Genomic DNA, 23552 nt, shown 5'->3' on the forward strand with positions numbered 1-23552 from the left:
TTCCAAGAGGAATAAGAAGTGAAAGAACTTGAAAATGTCTTAGCTAGTATAAGCTGAGTTACAGCTGACACACTAAATACCCACTAGAATCTTTGGAGAAAAGTTGTGAGCTGTTCTTATCTACAATTGATTCTTCTTTTTATCCAAACAGAACTTTAATTTTATGGCAATTTCTAGGTTTAAAGTTAATGAAGACAGTGTGGGGGTAAAGCATGATTAAAACATCTATTTAGTAAAGTCCTCATCTCTGTGACAAATCTCTGAAAGAATTCATCCAGAAATCAGTTGTTTTGCAAATATTATATTGATTTTTTTTACATCTCCATCTGCAAATAATACCTAATTAGAAATCTTAATTAGTTTTTGTGCTAATCGGTGTAAATCTTGGTGATAGGCTTCATAAGGTGGCAACAGCCATGTGAATGTAGGCACCAATTCAAGTAATCAGTCTTAGCTTTGATTTTTGTTTTCTTTTTTCTTGGTTGAGTCATGTGGGTAAGGCATGAAAGGATGAAAAAACATCTTCACAGTAAGCTCAGATTTAAACTTTTATTTAGAGGCTGCAAATTATTTAGTACCAAAAGCAAAATAATGATTCCACATTTCTCTGGTTTTTGTACAGGATTTCAGCTGTAATGCTTCTAGCAGAGAGAGTCTCCCCAGGTTTCAGCTTTCATAAGCTGTATGAAGCTTTGCCCCAGCCTTGGTGTCCTTAGGCAAATTGTTTCTGTTTGTCTGATTTTAATGGACAGCCTCTCATTCTGCACCTGGAAAATGGCCTATAGTTAGAGTAAGATATAACATAAAATCAATCAAAATATTGTTTGGAGATAGATAATGCAACAGCCCCTCTTGCAAAGAACACAAATAATGATGCTGTAATTATGTTAGCAGGCAGTAAGGACTGTGGGAGCCTTGTGAACTTTGCCCACTATATTATCTTTTTTAATATTTGGGCAATTTAAGAGATGCCTCTGACTATACATCACTGTGTGTCTAGTGATGTGCTGCTTGGTACTGTAGCTTTAGTCATACCTTAAAATAGGATGCCATTTTTAGTGAGGGTAGATGTTCATGAGAGTCAGAAACATTCTGTTGTGTTTTACTCATTGCAATGCTCTGATCCTAAGCATTTTCTGTGGTTAAAGAGAAATTAAACAACAGAAAGTATCTCTGAGGTTTTCAGTGTAATTTATGTCAGTGCATCTGTCTAGATGCTCAAGGATATGGTCTAGTAGTCTCCCTGCTAGAGTTAAACAATGATTGGACCTGATGATCTTAGAGGTCTTTTCCAACCATAGTGACTCTGTGCTCAAGTAACCTATATACATTTTAAAGAAGGCTGGGTTTATTGCATTGCAACAGACCTAAATTTCAGCATTTTCAAACACAGCACATGGTTTGGGTAAAATAATACTCACTTTTGATGAATTCTTCCAATCTAATGCTTCAAGGATTTCTATTTTTATTTGTTTCTATCTTTTTTATGTCTTAAGATTTCTCCCATGAAAAGATAAGGACTTTTTCACCGCTCTTTTTGTTCGCTAGAGTTGGGCTGTGAAGCAGGTTTTAATCTGTAAGGTGTAGTGTCACCACACAGCAGTGGCTGAGTCATCTGAGGTGTGCTAGAGGGAGCTGGCCTATACCTACCTAACAACATCCACACTACATAGGCGGTAGTGCCTACAAACAGCTGGTCCTTTTGGCAAGTAGCTGCCCTGCTTTGAGAAGTAGCTGCTCTCCTGCTGCTGTCTCTCTCCTGAAGGGTTCTGCCCCCACATCACATCCAGAGAGGAGATTAGAGGGAGCTCTCCCCAAATAGCTTCCAGCAAAGCAGCTGGATTAGTTTAAACAAAGGCTGACATGGCCTAAAGCCCATGAGGGATCTCTCCAGTGATCCCTTCTGCTGGCACAGGGATACCCAGCTAGGTCCAGGAGAGGATTTCTTCTCTGTGGTCTTTGTTAAATGCCTTTGCGTTACTGTGCCAAGCAACCCTCCTCGTGCTGACACAAAATAGCCTGTGATGACTAATTGTGGATGTTCATCAGACCCAGCAGCACTGGAGCCATCATTGTCTGTTCCAGTTAGAATAGGAAGATGCTTGTAAGTTAAAAGCCTACTGCTCCCTGCCTGCCTTTGAAGTAACGTTGTGGTTCCTTTAGAACCAAAAATGCAAATCTCTCCTTTGCTTTATCACCAATAGTTGTAGTTTCTTTTGTCCTAATTGATTCAATCCTTATATCTGTATTTCTGCCTTTTCTTAGCACCTTCATAAGAAATTCCCAGCTAGAAGTCATGGGTTTGTTTTGTTTTTTAGGTTACATGGGAGGTTCTCTTTATTGTTTGGGGGTTGGCTTCTTTGGATTTATTTTTTTCTTTCCTTTTTTTTTTTTGCTTTGTTTTGTTGTTGGCTTTTGTTGCTGTTGTTGTTGCTTGTGGTTTTTGTTTGTTTGTGGTGTGTTTTTTGTTATGTTTTACTCAGAAGCTGCAGTAGCCTATGACAGTGGCTGTAGCAAGTGATGTGTGGCTGAAATTTGACTTTGCTTCTGTCTGTAAAATCTAACAGATCCCAAGGAAGACTTAGGCTGTGTGATAGCCCAGTAGCTGAGAATCTGTTTTCAGAAGTTTGTAGCAAGCTCCTAAAGTCTGGTCTTCTTTTTAGGAGAAGAATTCCCCTGAAAAGTAAGACTGGGTTTCTGTCTCCGGTGTGCAGGCTCTGACAGGCTAATAAGGAAGAGTGATGGTGGCAATAAAAAGGGTCTTGGGTGCATTCTTCAGATTTCACTGGCTGTGAAATGATGGCCTTGCTACACAAGGGCCACAGAGGGACTCAGAGTGAAATCTAGTCTGGAAAGTTGGAAGGGACTGTTGTGGTGAGGTGACCTCCCTATCAGCTCCAGTTCTCCGTGTTGTTTATGAGCGTTGTGTCAGAAGCGAGCCCAGAATTGAGGGTGTTTGAGTGCTCTTTTTTCAACCCAGAGAACAGAGATATATGGTTTTGATTTTTAATGATTTACTCTGTGGAAATTGGTGTCCAATGATCGACAAATCACAATGCCAAAGTTTGGAAATTAATTTCTTTCACTGAAGAGAGCAAGTACATTTGGGGACTTGCCTCATTTTTTTCATGGTATTGGAACTGATGACTACCACACTGGAGGTAAACAGAGCGGCAGAAAACTTCCTGATGAGCTGGTTGAACATGCACACATATTGACAAAAATCCTAGGATTTAAATCCTGGGTTTGATGGCATTAATATGCTGAAGTTTGTGGGTATGTGTACAGGTAATATGTTAGATCTTGCCTGTCATGTTAAGCCAATCTCTGAATTCAGCTGCCTTTAAAGCTGCAGATTTTAAAGGATATGTAATGCTTTGTGTTCATTTAGCAAATATGAAATGGCAAGAGAGAAGGATTTTTATAACCTTGTGAAGAATAGAAATAAGCTGAGATTGAAGGAGATTTGGGGGGGTGGGTGTGGAAATTCAGATAGGATGTATACCCTTCAGCATACAAGAAGCTGCCCTTGTTAGAAACTAACTTTGCATGCATAATTAATTTGAGCAGCACATTCCTTTTTCTTACAACTGGAAGAGAAATTGAATTCCAGTGTTTGGTGAACATATGGGGGATTTATTATGAATTTATGACCTGTGCTTTGGGGTTATACACTCAAGATACTAGCTGATAACACTTAATGAAGCTTGTGCAGAAAAGTTATTTTTAGGTGCAGTTTTATAATTGATACTTTTTTGAGTACCTCTTCCTCACCTTTTAATGCTTTACTCATAATAAGTTCTTTGACACTTAAGAAAAACAAAACAGCACAGGATAAACCCCACAGCTCCCAAGCTATGACTACACCATGTTACAAGTACCTTTGTATCCTAACAAATTTGATCCCTTGCTCAGCTAATACTTTTTTCTCAGACTGACTATAGTGATTCTGTAGTCACACGGTAGTTCTCCCATACAGTGCTGGCTGCTGTTGCCCCTGTCTCTGTACTGTCTATGTATGTTAACATCCATGTGTACATGGAAAACCTATTGCCTGGTGTCTCAGAGAGGAGCACTCTGGAAGGAGAGGACCAGCCAAATGATTACATTGATGTTTGCTTGAGGACTGGTATTTAGATGTCAAAAAACCCCAGCCTTAGAGCAAAGTGATAAGAAAAGACCAACCTGCTCTGGCAAGACAGTAGCAGGAATAAGGTGGCTCAGACTGCTGCTCCTCAACCCTCACCAGCCCCACGCCATGTGGGCAGAGTTGTCCATGTCACTGACGATTAACCAGTCTTTCTAATGTGAACACACCAGCAGACCATGCATTGGAGCATGGTGCTAACTTTAAGCCTGGTAAAGAGCACACTTTCATTTTATTTTATGTCCGTGGCATTTTGCAACAACTTGACAGTTTCTGCTTATCCACCCTCGAGGGCCATCCAAAACAGACAAATCCATCTGCTCAGAGTAAGCACCGTGGCGAGAGGGTGCTTGAGTTTCATTAAACGTAGCAGAAGCTTTTCTATTAGATTATAAACAGTCTGCTTTCTGTTGGGCTGTTTTCATCCTGCTGAAGCCACGAAGGGAGGGGGCAATTTCATAGATATTCAGCTAGTTTTGAACTTTGGGATGGATGCAGACTGCCAATGAAGGATGGCCACCAGAGCGAGGACATAATAAAACCTCAGTGGGATGGAAATAAAGTCTTTTTCTGCTCTTCTCTACCTGTAAACATAGGTAGAACACTTGATTTCTAATATGTCAAGAGTAATGTGTCCAAATGGAAAGGAGTTTATTTTATACAAAGAGGTGAAAGCTATTTGCCAGTTTGAAGTGAATAAGAACCCATCTGTGGTTTGTAGCTGCTACCCAGAGATCTAAGCAGCTGGTCAGGCCAGAGAGTCCCTGGCAGATCCAATCTGTGTTAAAAGATTTCAAGGTGTAAAGAACACTGTTTGTTTACTAACCTTTTGGTTATTCTAGCCATGTTACAGCTGCTTGGTGATGTTGTTAGGACCCTTTCCCACGCTTTTCCAGGTCAATAATTAATTTTTTTCCAAAGCTTTAGTCATCCCTGGTCAGTAGCATGTTTATATCTACTTTATCAAACTGAAAATCTGTCTGTTTTGAAGGGATTACAGCTCTGTACATCACTGCATGACATCACACAGACACACTGCTTAATGATCTGAGACTATGATGGTCATTGCTGCAGCTACTTGTTTCTGAAAGTATGTGTCAGCTCGGGCCTGGCTAAGCTTTGCTTAGAGTTGCATTTATAGCCTATGCCCGTGGGGCTGTGTTTTAAAGCAGGGCTCACAGAATAACTGATTGTGAAATGTGCTGTCTGCAGCTGGCAGGCAGTGGGGTGCCAAGTATGTGCTACAAGGTAGGCCAGCCACTTTGCAACCCAAGTTAACTCACACCCTAAAAACCTTTCCTTGTTTATTATTGTATTTAAGGACATTTAATAATGACAGCCCTCTGCATCTGATGCTAAGAGGCACTAATTGTTCTCTGTAAGTTGACAGCTGTTCAGTCAAGAAGTAGGCAGAGGGAAGGGTTTGTAGAGAGCAGTGATTCCAATTTTGCTTAAATGTTTAAAACTAGCATAGGTCAAATCTTCTATAGACTTTGTACGAAGTTCAAAGTACACTCTTTCCTTCCTACTAGTAGCCTTACATTCCATGGGGTGAATTTACCTTCAGATTTTAAGTTCATGTGAATGAAAAGCTCCAACAAAACATGGTCCATTCAGTTAAACTTTTGAGGGCTTGCACCATACATCTGCAAAAGCCAAACAGGACTTTAAGCAGATGGAACCCCTGCAGCCCTGCATCCTCATAATCTGTTGATATGACCCTGCCTCTCTTGAATGAATTAATTCAATAAGTCAAAATTAATTTTGCTTTAGATATGCTAAGGACTTTTCACATCGGATATAATTTGTTTACATCTGTCCCAAGGGTAATGATGTGACTTAAGCCAAGAGTTGTAGATAAAACAGTATCTCAGAGCCTGAAAAGGAATAAAGTTAGGTTTGCACTTTTGACTCCAAAATTTTCTTTGTGACAGCTGTTTATTGTGATTATGATTTTTGCTTTTCTCTCCTTCTGGAATTAGTAATTGTTGGCTGGGGGATGAATGAGCTATCAAGCGAGTACACAAAGTGTTCCCTGAGTGCAGTGGGAAACATGAAAAATAGAGCAAGAAAGTACTAATCATGAAATATGCTGGATGAAGAGAGGCATGAGAAGCAACTGGAGACAGTATGGCAGGCCAGGATAGAGATCTGCTGGTGGGAAAGTTAGGGCAGCTGACTAATTTAGCCTAGAGTATCAGAAAAAGGTTGAGAGGAAAATGGAAACAAGAAGCAGCCAGTCTGAGATATAGCCTAAGACCTCAAATAACCTTTTCTTAAGGCTATCATAGCCCCTCCCTAACTGTCTGCCTTTTCCTCTTCTAAATAAAACTGTTGGGATTTTTAATTATCACTCAAAAACTGCTGACTTGACCTCACTTTTTGTGTCTCATAGACTTCTTCAGTGCAAAGAGATTTGAGTAGATGCAGTGAAATAGTTCCTTTTTATAGTTCAGTTCTTTTGCAATTCTCTAAATTTGGGCCATGTCTCTTGCTTTTCAGATAAAATAGAAGTAATGTTAAAAGATTTCTCTTCTCTGCCCTTAGCAAACCTACTAATAACTTGGAATAACTTTTCTTAAGTCAGCTTTAGACCAAGATCTTCTTAAGTCTGGGAACAAGTTAGTCATAAATGCATGATCTTCCTTGCCCTTTGTTGTTGCATGTCTGCAGTGTAAGAGATGTCAGGTTCATGCATTTGCTGTCTGGGAGGGTACATGGTTTTATGGCATAGATGCTGTGCATTTTCTTGCTGCTCCTCTTTTGATGTAATTGTTTTAATGAGTCACAATCCCAAAACATACAGAAGTCCTCAGATCTATAATATCCCTTCCAGTGGCCTGTTTTGGGACTGGTAGAGTGTGTCTATTCCTTATGATGCCCAGGACTTAGTTCAGTATTCTTAAGGTTTACCTCCTGGTTTTCTTTGCTGGTGGATAACTGCTCCAGTGTCAATGGATGACAGGGGTTTGAAAAGACCTTTGTTTAAGGAAGGCTGAAGAGGGATTTTTCATAAGAGGAGAATGGTTTTGAGCTGGGGAAGAAAGGGTTTAGACTGGATCTTAGAAGGTTCTTCAGAACAAGAGTGGTGAGACTCTGGAATAGGTTGCCCAGGGAGATTGTGGGCAACCCTTCTCCCTGAGGGTGTTCAAGGCCAGGCTGGACGAGGCCTTGATCAGCCAAGTCTAGTTGAGAGGCATCCCTGCCCATGGCAGACAGGTTGGAGTAGATGAGCTCTAAGGTTCCTTCCAACCTAAGTCATTCTGTGATTATTTACTGATCATCTGAGTACTTCAAGGTGTCTACACACAGTGCCTTTCTAATCATTTGGCACTGAAGTTCAATGCCATCTGTCTCTCAAGCATATATTCTTACATCTGAAATACTAATATTTAAAGTAATTTGTTACACTTAAGTGCAATCTATCTTACAAAAACCCCTATATAGAAAGTATGGGACATTAACAACAGCAGTTTCAAACATCATCAGACCACTTAGAAATGTTTTCTGTGGCTTGTACTGGATTGTGATGATAGCATTTAAAATGTGCATGGGGAACAAAAGACAACAACAAGTGGCTATATAGTAAAGGAATAAATTAGCATAACATAAAACTGCAAATGGAGATAAGCTGTTCCACAAAACTAAGTTGAATTAAGGAAGCAGAATTAGCAACACACCTACAGTGAAGTTTTGAAAACACCACAATGTTTCATTTCAGCCTGTTCTAAAATAAAGCTTTCTTGAACAGCTTTTCCACATGGCAGTTTGCACATAGAATTTGACCTGCTCTCTAGATAAAGCATTTCTTAAAGCTTTCATTTGCAATAAATAAATAAATAAGACACTTTGCTAAATTTAGTTTCAAAGAAAAGAGAAACACTCCAAGCCTCTTCAAAACTTAGCCTTTCCTAAAACCATGCTAATTGTGGTTTGTTGAGTTGCTTTTTGGTTTGGCCAACCGAGCTCTATTTAATGGCACTAAAAAGAATGGGTGGTAACATCTCAAATACCTACAGCATCCCATCCACACTGCTTACCAGTCTCAAAAGACATGGAAACCAGTCACAAACGGACTCCAGAACACAAAGCTGTTGGAGCCAGTCCAGAGCAGGGGGCTACAAAGATGCCCCAAGGGCTGGAGTGCCTCTGCTATGAGAATAGGCTGAGGGAGACTGAAGGTGTTCAGCCTAGAGGAGAGCAGATTCTGGACGGACCTTACGCTGCCTTCCAATACCTGAGGGGATCCTACAGGAGGAAGGCTGGATAGGGACTTTTCATAAGGGTGTCTAGAGACAGGACAATGGGACATAGTTTTAAACCAAGGGAGAGCAGGGTTAGCCTGGATCTTAGGAAGTTCTTCAGTAGGAGACTCTGGAATGGCTTGCCCAGGGAATTGTGGCTGCCTTCTCCCTGGGGGTAGACAAAGCCAAGTTGGATGAGGCCTTGAGCAGCTGTGTCTAGGTGAGAGGTGTCCCTGCCCATGGTGGGGAGGTTGGAGTAGATGAGCTCTGAGGTCCCTTCCAGCCTAAGCCATTCTGTGATCTGTTTTTTTCTTATGAGAGAAGACATGCAATATAAACTCACAGTGTTTTGCTGTATCCTGTGTCCAAGAACAGGAATCTGTGGAGTTGTTTTCTGTTGACTCCCTGAAGATTTCTCTTTTGGAACAAATAACTGCCCATTCTTCATCAGCTCTTTTGAAATCAACTGTGAACTGCAGGGTTTAGGCAGGCTGTAAGAGGAGATTAAAATGCTTCTATTTAGTTTTGATATAATATATTTGTTTGTCAGGCTTCCTGTGGTTCCCACATTAATGTGTTTGAAACATGATGGGAGTTGTAGGGGTCAGGTGTGAGCCTCACAGCTGGAGGAATGGCGATGAGATTCATAAGTACCTGCTCCCTCTGTCCTGTGAAATAAGCCATTGCTGGGCAGATTTCATTATGGCTTCACATAAACTTGTACTATGGAAAGCAGGTTACCTGGGATAGATACAGTGTAAAAGTTGATGGGATTGAAGAATTTCAGGGTTTGGTTGTGCTGGTAACTGGTAAATCACAATTGGGGTGGGCTGTGGGTCTAAGCCCTCTCCAGCAGACAGCATCCACAAGGTTTGCTGGCACTGGAGACATTCTTGCCCACCACACCATCAAATGGATTGTGTTTTACTGGCCCCCAGGCCTTTCAGTGCTCAGTTTGAAAGACTTGTTAAAAAGAGAACTAAGGGATGAGAGGATCTTACTGACTGGGGAAAATAATCAAATTTTATACAGGTGAGGCCTTCAGACACCATAATGAACTTGATGTGAGTAAAGATCTGGCAACACTAGAATTTATTGATTGGGAAAAAGTGTCTTTCATGCTTATTCAGTAGCAGAGATCATTAGGACTTTTCTCTTAATTTCCCTCTATGGTAAGTCTGACTAGAACATGTGCATTCTGCTTCACTTCTAGAAGGAACACAGACTGAAAAAACACCAGTAACTTTTGATATTTTTTAGGAATAGCCTCATTCTTCTTTCCCTTACAGCATCTCCAGTTTCTTTATCAGTCAAACAGCATTAATCATCTTAAAAATACTAAAGGGTTTTGTACTAAATTCTTGGAATTTATTTTTAAGTCTGTACTCCTGCACTGTAGTAACAGTCCCATGCTAAGAAATGACAGGCACAGATGGCAGTTCCTAAGTATATTGATCATTTCCATCCTTCCTCTCTTAGCAGCAGATCAACCCCTAACAATCATGACCGGATACAGCGCCTGAGACAAGAATTTCAGCAGGCAAAGCAAGATGAGGACGTGGAAGACAGGAGACGTACTTACAGCTTTGAGCAGCCATGGGTAAGTGTGTGGAGCCTGTTGAACCTAGAAAGCTTGTCTGACTCCTGCTGCCTCTGGCTGGTTAGCAGCAGACCCGTAGGGATGCAGGGCAGAGGCCACCACACTTATGTCCTTTCTGTTGTCCTCATGTTTGGTTCATTGAGGTTGATTTGATTTTGAAACTTCTTCAGCCACCTGTCCTGGCATTATTTGATCTGTGTTTAGACCCTCAGTTCTGTGACTCACTCCCTGGATTGTTTTTTGCCTCAAATACAGTATCACTTAGACTGAATTTTTTTAGCAAAATAAGAATAAAACCAACACTAATGATAAAGTACTTAGAGAGAATGTGTAACCTTGTTAATGGTATTTCCTCTGAAACACTGTCATACACATCAATCTTTCCCTTAAGAGGAAGAACTATGTATTTCCAGGGTTAAAAAGAAGATATACACGTAATAGCCTGCTTCACCACAGCACCCCTTTGCCACTTGTATGAGCCAAGACAGTTCTGTCTTGAGATATATGTCCTAATTGATCATTAAATCCTGTTCAGTCTGATCTAGCAGTGTGATACAATTATGTAAATCCATGTGCTTATCTTGTTTAATGTAATTGAATGAATCAGTGCTGCCTTTTAATCAATTATGTATCCTAAATGAGGTTCCTTTAAATATGAGACAACTATTTTATTGTATTTTTGTTTAAAATTCCACAGTAAAGACAGAGAACAGTTTGTCTGCACTTCAGGAAAAGAGGGAGCTGGGCGATGACAGCAGTTGAAACTCTCACAGCTTCCTCTGAAGCTGGTATGGGTTGTTGTTAACTTAGCATTAGGGTGCACACGAGACAGAGATGGAAGTAGCTGGAGGCATGTATTCAGTCACTGAGGACAACCTAGGTAACATCACAATGCACAGGGCATCTTAGCCCCTGTACAGAAGATTTTTTTTACTTTTATTGAGGCTAAATGTCCTCATCTGCCTTAAATTCACCAGTTTGAAGCTGTAGTATTTTTGATGTGCAGCATGGAGGAGAACAAAGGTAAATGTATCCCTGAATGACCTAATGCTGCTTAACATAGGCCATGGTCTTTTTTTCCCATGTTAGAAAACCTCTAACCTTCTCTGGAATTGAATAAATTAAGTAAACATTTATTTTATGGCCAGATGTTTTTGATAGGATGTGGTGAAGATAATGCAATAGCTCATCACAGTGACAGTGCAGCAGTTTGGGGGCGAAAGGGGACTGGGTGTACAAGGTACTTCCCATTAGGCAACTGCTGTTTAGTCTCCCAATGTGAGATCTGAGCAGTGTTCTTGGGAAAACTGTATGGAAAAAAGCTTGCACTCTTGAAGACTTGGAACTTAACTACTGAAGGTCATGGGGCAGATTGTTGTATATCTAAATGCCATAGCAACTTTAGACAGGCAACTTGGCTTTTATTATAGTTTCTTGTAATGAGCGAGGAGGGAATTATTTAGATGACAGGCTGATTACCTTAGGAATGGAATAATTTCCTAAATTGGGGGTCAGAAGAACGACCTTTCCTTTTTCTCTTAGTCAAACAAATGGGATCTCTCTATTTACTCCCCTTCTCTAGATCATGCAAATGAGCTCAAAGTGACTAATTCGGCTTCAGTGTATTAATATTAATTCTGAAGCTTATTGTTGCTTTTGTAAGAGCTGCTCTGTTGCTAAATACCTAGGTGACCAAATGTTTTATTTCAGATAAGTACTTTAAAAAAACAATTGGCCCAGAGCATTTTGTCATTATTTTATTTTTTTCCCCATCCTGTGCTCCAGCCTTTCAAGCTTACAGTGCTTGGAAAGGATAAAGCAATGATCTCATCCATTTCAGCAGTCATTGCAATGTTAAGGAGCCATAACCATCTCTCTTCAGGGGTGTGTGTTACTTTAACAGACTAGTCTAAAACGATGGACTTTGTGACATCTCCTCAAAACAGATCCAGATGTATTATTAAATACCAATGACACAGAAAAATGCAAAAATGGTTTATAATACACGTGCAGGGAAACACTTAGATACATTCATCAATGTCCTTCCAGCCTTCTCCATCTGTAGGCTGTTGGTTACAAACCACAGCAGTGAGAAGTGCACCTGTGCATGGACTGTTGTTGAAAAGTGTGTTTTCACCTGAGGGTTACACAGCCCACATAAACAAAAGGCTTCACATCCAGAGAAGCCTCTGAGCCACAAGACAGCAGCCACCTCTGACCCGGTTTGGCTAGAGAGAGGAAAAAGCCATCCATGAAGAAGTGTGTGTATGAGGTGATAAGTAGTTTGTGTTTTTCATTAACAGGCTGATGGGAGGGTTGAGGATAGGGAACAAAGTGCTGAGACTATTGGTTACTCTAAGAAGGTGTAAATGAACACAAAGTTTGCAGCGTGAGTAATGGATGCTGACGGAAATCTGGCAGCTCCGAGGATATTCAGAGGAGCTCAGCAGCTCGAAAACCTGCTAATATATTATCAAAATGATCCTGCAAACGTCACCAACTCCAGTCCATCCCAGACTATTAATGGCCTGTGACACAGGAGTCTGGTTACCTGTGACAAATACCTTCAGTCCCCTCCATGGGTTGGAGGCAGATCTCCATACCCTGGAGCACTACATCATGTGGGCTGTGAGCGATACACGGGGCAGAGAGACCTGCACCTGACCCCGTCCCTTTCTGGATGTGCCTATCAGGTGAAGGTTATTTTTCTACTGATAAGCACTGTGCTAGAGCTGAGCTTCTTGCCTGGCTGTGGATGCCCTGCCAGTAAACAAAATACTTGACTGCCTGCGAGTGTTCATAGAGCATTGAGCATCTTAACAGACACACAAAAGTAATAGTGGTGGAATGAGGTGACACAGATTTTTTTTTCTTATGTGACTTTTTTTCCCCCTGTTTCTAAAAACGAGGTGCAAGAGGGTTTCAAGGACAATAGTCTATGCCTGATGTTACAATAGCAAACAAAATATAGAATCCATTTTAATCCTGCTCTTGTTAATTCCAGTCAGAGTTTGTGGCAATGTATATCTGTGTGTGTAGAACTGCATAGACTCAGAGTAGGGCTGATAATATTTAAGGCCATTGCTGTTGCTATCACATTTTTATAACAAGGCAGGATTTTTTATGCAGCTGATTTTTCTGTTTGGTATCAAAATTAATCCTCTAGTTTTTGTGGAGTTTTTTGTTGGTTTACTTTTTCTGGGCAGTATTGGGTCTGCTGATGTTGAACCTTCCTTTCAACAGTTCTGAAGTTTGTGGCATTTCAGTTGCAATTTGTTCCGTATCTTGTATTTTTTTCCCCAATTGCATCTCACTTGTCATTTACCTGGACCTGAGCAAGGCCTTTGACACTGCCCCACACCACATCCTGGTCTCTAAGCTGGTGAAACATGGGTTTGATGGGTGGACCACGAGATGGATAAAGAACTGGCTTGATGGCTGCACCCAAAGAGGGGCTGTCGATGGGTCCATACCCAAGTGGAGGCTGGGCAGTGATACAAATACAGGCTGGGCAGTGACTAGCTGGAGGGCAGCCCTGGGGAGAGGGACTTGGGTATGCTGGTGGACAAGAAGCTCAACATCTGCCAGCAGTGTGCACTTGCAGCCCAGAGAGCAACCAGATCCTGAGCTGCATCATGAGAAGTGAGGCCAGCAGGTTGAGGGAGGTGATTCTTCCCCTCTATTCTGCTCTGGTGAGAGCCCACCTGGAGTACTGCATCCAGGTCTGGAGCCACTATTACAAGAGAGATGTGGATTTGCTGGAGCATGTCCAGAGAAGGCCCACGAGGATGCTCAGAGGGCTGGAGCACCTCTCCTATGAGGACAGACTGAAAGAGTTGGGGCTGTTCAGTCTGGAGAAGAGCAGGCTCCCAGGTAACCTTCTTGTGGCCTTCCAGGATCTGAAGGGGCCTACAAAAAAGCTGGGGAAGGACTTTTTAGGCTCTCAGGTAGTGACAAGCACTAGGGGGAACGGAGCAAAGCTGGAGGTGGGGAGATTCAGATTGGAAGTGAGGAGGAAGTTGTTCAGCATGAATGTGGTGAGAGCCTGGAATGGATTGCCCAGGGAGGTGGTTGAGGTCACATCCCTGGAGATGTTTAAGGCCAGGCTGGATGAGGCTGTGAGCAGCCTGATCTAAGCTAGGGTGTTCCTGCCCATGGCAGGGGGGTTGGAACTAGATGGTCTTTGTTGTCCCTTCCAACCCAGACTGATTCTATGGTTCTACTTAACAGATCTTTACCTTCAATAACACAAGTACAGCATCCTGGCCCCAAATGATATGGGTGTGAACAATCCAATTAAAAAAAAAAAAGGATTATTTTAATTCAATCAACATGTTACAGCTGCTTGCTCCTTCTGCTTGTAGAAGCATGTCAACAGTGAAAAACACCCAAACCAATACAAACACAAAAGCAATTCACCATCATGCAGAAAGGACCAATGTTGGACACTTATTCCTTCACCTTTAATTAAAAAAAATCAGTGCAGAAAATTACAAATTCCATTCACGGATGTACTCATCTCCTGTCATCTGTTTGGGTAGTGGAAGAAAACTGACACTGAGAGAACAGCTAAGCAAACTCTAATTTAAATATTCAGAAGTCAAATAAAAATGTGGTTATTTTTTTTCTCCCCAAAGATGACATCTAACCAGGTAAAAATACATATACTACCTGAATGGCTTGAGTGTATTGTTATTTAAGTGCACAGATTTGTGGCAGATAAATAAGTGTGTGATCTTCAATAAGGAAAACCTTCAGAAATCCTAATAATATACTTAGGCATGGCCAGAGAGATAAATATTCAGAAGATTTAGGGACTGTGCTTGTTTTTTCTGCTCTGTGTTGGTTTGTAGATCTTCTCTATAAGAGAGATTCAATGAAAAAAAATCTTTTTAGTGTGGTTTTGTTACTCATATCTTATCATTCTTATTCAGGCTCTTCTCACTTACTCCCTGTGATAGGACAAGGAGCAATGTGTAAATTGCAGTAAAAGATGTTCCAGCTCAACACAAGGGAGAACTTCTTTACTCTAAGGGTCCCAGAGCACTGACACAGGCTCCCCAGAGAGGTTGTGGAGTCTCCTTCTCTGGAGACTTTCAAGGCCTGTCTGGATGTGTTCCTCTGTGACCTGTGGTAGATAGGATTGTCCTGCTCTGGCAGGGGGGTTGGATTCAATGATCTCCTTGGGTCCCTTCCAGCCCCTAACATCCTGTGATCCCTGTATCCAAGTTCTTGACCTATTCAAGGCCATGATGATTCCTAAATAATCTAAAATTCTTTCAGAGAAGAACCAAAAGCCTGATTTTTGTAGCTGCAATTTTGAACATAACATACTCATTTTACCTGGAAAAACGACTAACAGCTTATCCTTAAAGCAAACATTGTAAAGTTTATATCAGGCTGTAAATTATATATAATTGCTCAGCAGATTAATGAGAAAGAGAAGTAGCATATTAATTATTTCTATTATGAATCCATTTCAGGAGTCACTTTCAGGGTATTTTATTCAGGGTATGAGGCAATACTTAATGGAGCATTGCAGGAGATAAAGAATACCTTAGGGGCTAAATCGCTGCTTCTACCCCAGCCTGTTTCAGAGAGGAGACCAAAGTTATGCAGGACATAAGTTCACAAACACTTTCATTTCATGCAAAGGATTTAATGAAACACCAGCAATTTCTTGCTAAGATTTAGGCTCTAACTTTAAAACTTTGTACTTTAAACTCTTTTTTTTTTCCCTCCACTAGTTTCACTCTACTAATTTATTTGAAACAGAAAATGAAGTTAGAAGATTTTAAGTAATTTCAGTTTGTAACCATATTTATAGCTCACAGGCATGCAGTGCAGGTATGTATCCCAGGCAGAATTTCAGGGCTAAGTGCTTCCATTCCACCATCCTGAAGGTTTTCTTTCTGCTGCTGCTGTACACAGAATGGAAAACTTTGCCCTCCACAGCTTCCTCTATAAAAGCCATTAAAAGATACAGAAAGGAATGGGATTTTCTTCTTAGGTGCTGTCTGAATTAATACACACACCTGTTGGCTATTCTTCAAAGAATGATGCTCTGTATTCAGTTCACCATAGCAGCATGAACAGGAAGATGGAAGTAAAAGCAGTTTTCAGGGACATCTCTCAGAACCTTTGAATGTTTTTTATCCTCTGAATTTTGAGTTATTGGGCTGCTTGTCATCCATGCCAAACACATTTGGACATAGAGCAGGAATGGCTGTTTAATCTTATCTAATTAGTGCTCTACTGTAAGTACCAGGGATATTTTGGGAAGCCTTTTGTCTACCAACTTTACAGGTGATCTTGAAACTTCTTGATTAAAACCAGAGTTTAAGCTGGATAAAAAATAGCGCATTTATTATGGTATTAAATAATTATGTTTGTTAGTAACTAGGAAAACACTAAGAGATTTGTTCCTTTAGTCATCTCTCTAGTTCAACACAAAGGAGTTCTAAGAGTCAGAGTATTTCTCCCAGCTTCTCAGTGTGGCAGTAGAGTGTCAAGTGTGTCAGCTCCTCTGATGTATCTCCTGTCTCCTACCTGTTTGCATCTGCCTGAAAGCCCAGTGCCCTAGATCACCTCCATCATATCCTTTCTGTGGCATCTTTGATCTGGGCCAGTCCTGGAAGATCCATGTTGCCACCATGCTGAGCTACCCTCAGTGGGCAGAAATGCCCCTCTGCAGGCAAAGAAAGTGTGTGGACAGTGCTGTTTTAACCAGGACAGAGAAGAAAGAGGGGCTTTGATGCCTGTTACGGCTGAGAGTGGTCAGTGCAAGATGAGCCATGGGGTAGATTCACTGTGAAATAACAAAGGTCGTTTGCATAAAGTGAGAAACCTGCAGAAACTTTTCACTTAGCAGCCCTGGTTTTAAATTAATGCATCTGAGGGGAGAACTGTGCAGTTTCATGTCTCTTAAAGCACACTTTTACAATGATCTTAAAGGTCTTTTCCAACCAAACTGATTCTGTGAGCTTCTGCAGGGTATTGAGCAATGCTGAATGCAATAGCTATCACTGCCACTTAATGTATTGTGGAAGGCAAGAACATACATTTATTTGTGTAATGCAGCCTTGGTTGTTATTGTGGCCTTGACCACATCCTGATTTAAAAGGTCAGAGCTTGTCATACATCTCATTGCAAACAATGCCAGAGTTCTTATCAATCTGTGCTGTGAAGAATGAGCTGTTGCCAGGTTTGTGAGATGATTTCAGGTTGTTATAATTGTACTTAGCCTTGTGCTGATACCAGTGTAAAATTACTGTGTTCTGTGTATTCCTTGCACTTGTTTGGTTTTGTTTTTTTTTTTGGTTGGTTGTTTTTTCTGGTGATGTAAAAAGATGTGAAAAGAGTTCAACCTTTTTTAAATTGCCTCTGTTTTGTGCTGGCATAAATGGAGTGTGCATGGCTTTAGATATGTGCTTGTATATCTATTTTACATAAATACAGAAAGTATACTCTGAGGACTGAGACAAAATTATCTCTTTTGAAGACTAAGTTTACTCATATCAATATATTTGGTTTAGATGATATTAATTGAAAGCTTGTTGAAAAGATAAGTCATTGTAGGGAGATTTTCTTTCTTCTGAACAAGTTAAGGATTCAAAAAAGGAATAAGTTAGGATCTTATATCATCATAACCATGCATCAAAGACATTCACTGTGGGATCACTGAGGTTTTTGCTAAAAGGATTTGAAAGAATGAGATTTTCATTAGTAAGATGGTTGAACAGCTCATTCTGGAGGTCATTTCTAAGTACATGGAGGAAAAGAAGATTATCAGGAGCAGTCAGCATGGATTCATGAAGGAGAAATCACGCTTGGCCAATATGATAGCCTTCTGTGGTGGTGGTGGATAGACAAAGGGAGGGCAGTGGATGTTATTTACCTTGACTTCAGCAAGCCATTTGACACTGTCTCACATAGTATCCTTGCAGGTAAGCTTAAGGGTTAGCTGAGTTGACAGTGGGGTGGAATGAGAACAGAACACAGAGGGTTGTGACAATGATGCAGGGCCTAGTTGGAGGCCTGTGGTGCTCCCTAGGGGTCAGTACTGGGTCCCATTTTGTTCAACATACTCATCAATGATCTGACTGATGGACCAGAGTGTACTCAGCAAGTTTGCTGATGATACAAAGCTGGGAGGGGTGACTGACAGCCCATCAGAATGTGCTGCCACGCAGCAAGACCTGTACAGGCTGGAGAGCTAGGCAGAGGTAGGCATCATAAAGTTCAACAAGGGCAAGTGTAGTGTCCGGCACGTGGGGATGAATAACTCCATGCATATAATAAACCCTTATTAGGGGTTTCCCTGCTGGAAAGCATCTTTGCAAAGAAAAGACCTGGGAGTGCTAGTGGACAAGGTCACTGTGGGCCAGCAGTGTGGCCTCATGACCAAGAATGCCAACAGTATTCTGGGGTGTGTTCAGAAGAGTGGGGCCAGCAGCTGGAGGAGGTTCTCCTCCTCCTCCACACTGCTGTGGTGAGGTTGCATCTGGACTATTGTGTCCAGTTCTGGGCTCCCCAGTTCAAGAAGGGCAGGGAGCTACTAGAAAGAGTGCAACAAAGGGCCATGAGGATGATTAGGGGATTGAAGTCTCTCTCTTACAAGGAGAGGCTGAGGGACCTGAAGCTATTTAGCCTGAGGGTGACAGAGCACTGAAGGAGGCTGCCTAGAGAGGTTGTGAAGTCTCCTCTGGAGACTTTCAAAACCCACCTGCATGTGATCCTGTGTAACATGCCCTAGCAATGGGGTTGGACTAAATGGTTTCCAGAGGTCTCTTGCAACCCCTACCATACCTATCTGGGTGTATATGTGGCATCTTATGTGGCATCTGATTGCATACAGAGGGAATGTTTTTATGTCTCAGTGCCATACTTTTGGATGCTTGCAATCAGATAGCAGATTTGATTATGTGAAGAGCTTCTTGTAGATGTGAACAACATGCAGACAGGACTCTAAGTATCCTTTTTCAGATTAGTTAAGCATTGCAAATCCACTTAGTTTAACAGGCCATACAGGCATATCTTCAGAAAATCAGATAATGGATTTTAGATGTTTGTCTTTAGACCCAGATGCTGACCACTAGACAAAATTCTTTGTGAGCTGCAGGAAATCTGGACCTGACTCCTCAGATCCAGTCATTCTGGGCATGCATTTCAGCAGGCAGACAGACGTGATCGTCTATTTAACCATTGATTCCTTGCCCATTTAAAAACAATACCTCTGAAGCTACATTTAGGTCTTAGTCCATCTGTAGTCCATTAAGGCTTTCAAAGACTCTGGCACTGTAGTAAAGGCTTTTGTGGTAACCAACTCTCTGCACATGTATGTGTTCCCCCTTGCATTCATGCTTTTAGACAACCAGCAACAGAACAAGGGGACACAGTCTCAAGTTGTGCCAGGGGAGGTCTAGGCTGGATGTTAGGAGGAAGTTCGTCACAGAGAGAGTGATTGGCATTGGAATGGGCTGCCCAGGGAGGTGATGGAGTCACCATCCCTGGAGGTGTTCAAGAAAAGACTGGATGAGGCACTTAGTGCCATGGTGTAGTTGACTGGATAGGGCTGGGTGATAGGTTGGACTGGATGATCTTGGAGGTCTCTTCCAACCTGGTTGATTCTATGATGCGGTTTAGTGTCTCACATAACCCTGAACTGAGCAGCAGCTCAGTTCTTCTTCCACCTGTTTGGTGATGTAACCATTCGCTGTACTCTAAAATCCTGAAGTCCACTGTATTTACAGCGAACTGAAAGCAGTGAAACTGTGTTTTCAATTAAAGAGATTGATGTCTTATCTGTCTGATTTCATGTCTTATCTGTGATAACTGCTTTCCCATATATGACATAATGTAGCTGCAACACATTGTTAAAGTGGAACCCTTGAAATGAGGAGATTTGGTCTAAAATCTCATTTTGAATGTTTGTATTCCTTGTGGAGAACTTGAGATGGGAACTTGCGAGTTTCCCTCTGGTTCTCTGTAAGCTGCTTATAACCACACTGGAGAGAATTCACAAATAAATCTTGTGATTTTCAGGTAATCACTTGCTTCCATAGCTGAGCCCTTCAATAAAATACCAAATGTCAGAAGACTCTCAATAAAGTCAAGAAAGTTTGAAATGTTGACATATGCAATAACTGAAACACTGCTCTGTATGTGTTGCCCTTATTTAATATAGTCAGAAATCTCCGTGGAGGTTGTTGGTTTGGACATACATATGTACAGCTTATTCATCTCTAAGAAAATTTCCCACAAGGCTGACACACAATTCTCTTTACTCAACTTGTTGCTTCATCATAGCACTCCTGAAGCATTTTTCATTAGAGGGGTTTTGCAGGATAAATCTGTTCTGAAGTAGACATCAATGTTGCATTAAGGATCCTCCCAAGTTCTCCATTGCTCATATTTTGTGCTTTCTCCTTCCGATCCTCTTGCACAATAATCTTGTAATGGGAACTGCAGTTTTTCAGCACATTTTGTCTGGTAAGTGCAGAGCTGAGACTGATGCTCTGTCTGAAGTGTATTGTTATTGAAAATGAGGTTTCTGAAAGTTGCACACCTGTTTGAAATTTGTTGTGTTTCTGACTGCCTGCAGGTACTTGACTATATAGTAAGACAAAGGAGTTTGTGTCACAAATGACAACTTTCTAGTTTCTAAAACTTGTCTTCAATGCAGGAGGCTTTTGAAAAGCCTTTTATCTTGCAGATCACTGTGAGCCATTATATCTTTCTGCTGCAGAAATTAGAATGGCAAAACCCAAGAGGTGTTTGTTTTGAGGGAAGATAAAGCTGCAAAAAAAAGCTTTAACAAAAGCAAGCCTGAGACAAGCTATTTCAGGCAAGTGGATGTGCTCCTTAACCTCCCAGTGATCAGATTTCTGTGTTTTGAATAGAACCGGTAACTTTAAGGAGATAAAATAATGCCCTGCGTCTTTGTTAGGTGAAACATCATTACTAAAACAAGAAGCCCAGAATATTCTTTCATTTTAGTGGCACCATATTTTGCAACTTGAAATCACAAAGCCTGAACAAAGTAGTAATGTGAAAGGAAAAGTGGTCATAAACCAAAGTTTGAATCAAGCCATTCTGCCAGATCTTGACTGGTAATGCTCTCTATCCACACAAAGGCTTGCTCTTAGTATTGGCCTCAGAGTTTCAAATTGTCACCTCATTAAGATGTTATCTAAAGTCCTTCTCAGAGATACAGGATTGCCCATTTTCCACAAGGGATTTGTTAAATTTATCTACTTGATCATATTGAAGCAGAAAATGTTTCCCCGAAGAGGCTGTGTGTCTGGTCCAAAGCAAAACAGGATGGCTTCACTAAGGGAGAGCAGCATCTTGAGCATACTGGTGAGGTTCAGAAGAGCCACTGTGCTCCCTCTCCCTCAATCCTCAGTGAGCTGTAAAGCGTAGCATTTCAATGGCTATGCTAACTTACTGTGTCTGAGGATCTATCCCAGCAACTTCATTTAAATTACAGTATTACTAAAAAATCATAACCCAATCTGGACCAATATTTTACTGGTACGTCTGAGAAATGGTAGGTGAGAAACAGAAAGTCTAGCACAGGCCACTGCTGTGAGTCAGAAGTTACAGGATCATAGAATGTCAGGGGCTGGAAGGAACCTCAAAAACTCATCCAGTCCAACCTCCCTGCCAGAGCAGGATCACCTACAGCAGATCACACAGGAACACATCCAGGCAGGTTTTGAATATCTCCAGAGAGGGAGACTCCACAACCCCCTGGGCAGCCTGTTCCAGTGTTCTGTCACCCTCACAGGGGAAAAAAAACCTCCTCACGTTTAAATGAAACTTCCTATGCCTCAGCTTCCACCCATTGCCCCTTGTCTTTTCATTAGGCATCACTGAGAAGAGCCTGGCTCCATCTTCCTGGCACTCACCTTTACATATTTATAAACCTACTTATCTTGAAGGGTAGCTACTTGCACCACCTGTTGAAACAAACTGGGCTGTATGTGTGCAACAGCAGTTGAAATGCTTTCTTCTGCTTTCTTTAAGAGATTTTCATTTTCATTTTGCAGCCAAACACCAAGACCTACTCACAAAGCGGCAGACACTCAGTATCGGTAGAGGTTCAAATGCAGCGGCAGAGACAAGAAGAAAGAGAGAGCTTCCAGCAAGCTCAGCGGCAGTACAGCTCCTTACCCAGGTATGGTGCCTGTCTGAAGCTGTTCCGTGGGTGTCAGCCTGGAGCTGATTTGTTTTGTGGAAGGAAAATGTTGCACTTGATGCAGACACTTTTGTTTAGCATGGATACAAGAAATTCACTTCCGGTGTTCTGCTCAATTATGGTAGTATTTCAAACTTGGAATTCAGTTGCAGTGCAGTTCCAGTGGCAGAAATTATTGTAAGGAGAAAGTTAATGTACAGGAAATTTGGATATCATTGCATTGTGTCATAGCAGTGCTTGTTTTGAAAAGAGTGACTGAAAATATCACTGTGATGGTTTGGGTGTTACCTGCTCCCCCACCACACACTTGGGAAAATCACACAGAGTAGACTCAGCGGCTCTGGAAATTGGATGAAGCTTTATATTTACAGCTTAGCACAATATACAAGCAGATAGTTACAATATATACACTTATATACAGAAATGTACAAGTTAAAAGGTAATACAGAAACACAACAGCCCTCCCAGAAACCTGAATCCCCAGGAGGGGCTCTCAACCACCCTTCCACCTTCTTCCCACCCCTCTACCTTACCCAAGATGTTGCCTTATGCCCAAGGAAGAATAGAGGGTCGGCCAGGGGGGTTAGGGAGCAGATGGATTAGTCACACAGACAGCAGGTTAGGTTAGAGAGAGAAATGCAGCCCACAAAGCCCAGAGAGCAACTCTGTTACCTATATTTATGTTCTTGTTCCTATACATCTCAGCAAGCCTATGCATGAAGTAGACATCACCATTGTTTCCTTTTCACAGCCTGTAATCTAATTCTTCTCACCAAAACATTCTAGCTAGGCTCAAACTAGCACAATCACTCACCGTGGTTTTCACCATGATAATGGCTGAGTAATTAATGATAATTTAATGATTTTGAGCACTCTGGGTATTGGAGCTGTGCCGAAAGCAGACAGGACCTGGAGCTAAAGTTAAGCACTGTAAATACCAGCATACTGCTATAAAAAGCTAGGACACCCAGCTTTAGCTTTACAAGCTATTCCTAACTGATCTTTAAGGAAACCTTACTGTTACTCTGAAACTTGGGTCCCAAGCTTAATGTTGCAACTGTGGCTGTAATGATTAAAGTTTATGCACTGGCTTCATTCTTGAGCTTTGTTGCTTTTCCTATTGTGTAGCCCTTAGGAGCCTCTTTTTTTTTTCCTCCTTTGTACCTTCAAATCATTAGTACTGAAGGCAAATAAACTCTCAAGTCGATTTTAAAGGATTTTCCCAGAAAGATAGGGAAAATGGGCCAGCTAATTTTGAACAAGTACCAGAAAACAGTCAAAAAATGAAATAAGTTTGACTAGTCATCCTCTTGTCCCATGTGAAACTGTACAAACTATGTTTAACTCCAAGTTAATTTT

At 41.3% G+C, this 23552-nt stretch overlaps 1 protein-coding gene across 14 annotated transcripts in view; it reads left to right on the forward strand.

The window, feature by feature from the left end:
- Window positions 1-23552, forward strand: part of PARD3 (par-3 family cell polarity regulator) — a 456724-nt gene that overhangs the window by 406081 nt on the left and 27091 nt on the right. For 13 of the 14 annotated variants that reach the window (XM_064162604.1, XM_064162595.1, XM_064162587.1 and 10 more), the window contains 2 exons: window positions 9871-9991; window positions 22045-22172. In XM_064162604.1, the coding sequence (XP_064018674.1) occupies window positions 9871-9991; window positions 22045-22172 (249 nt within the window). The remainder of the gene's footprint in view (window positions 1-9870; window positions 9992-22044; window positions 22173-23552) is intronic. The other variant, XM_064162590.1, reaches the window with a different exon arrangement.

Source organism: Pogoniulus pusillus, chromosome 23 (genome assembly GCF_015220805.1).
Source record: "Pogoniulus pusillus isolate bPogPus1 chromosome 23, bPogPus1.pri, whole genome shotgun sequence".
Classification (NCBI taxonomy): Eukaryota; Metazoa; Chordata; class Aves; order Piciformes; family Lybiidae; genus Pogoniulus; species Pogoniulus pusillus.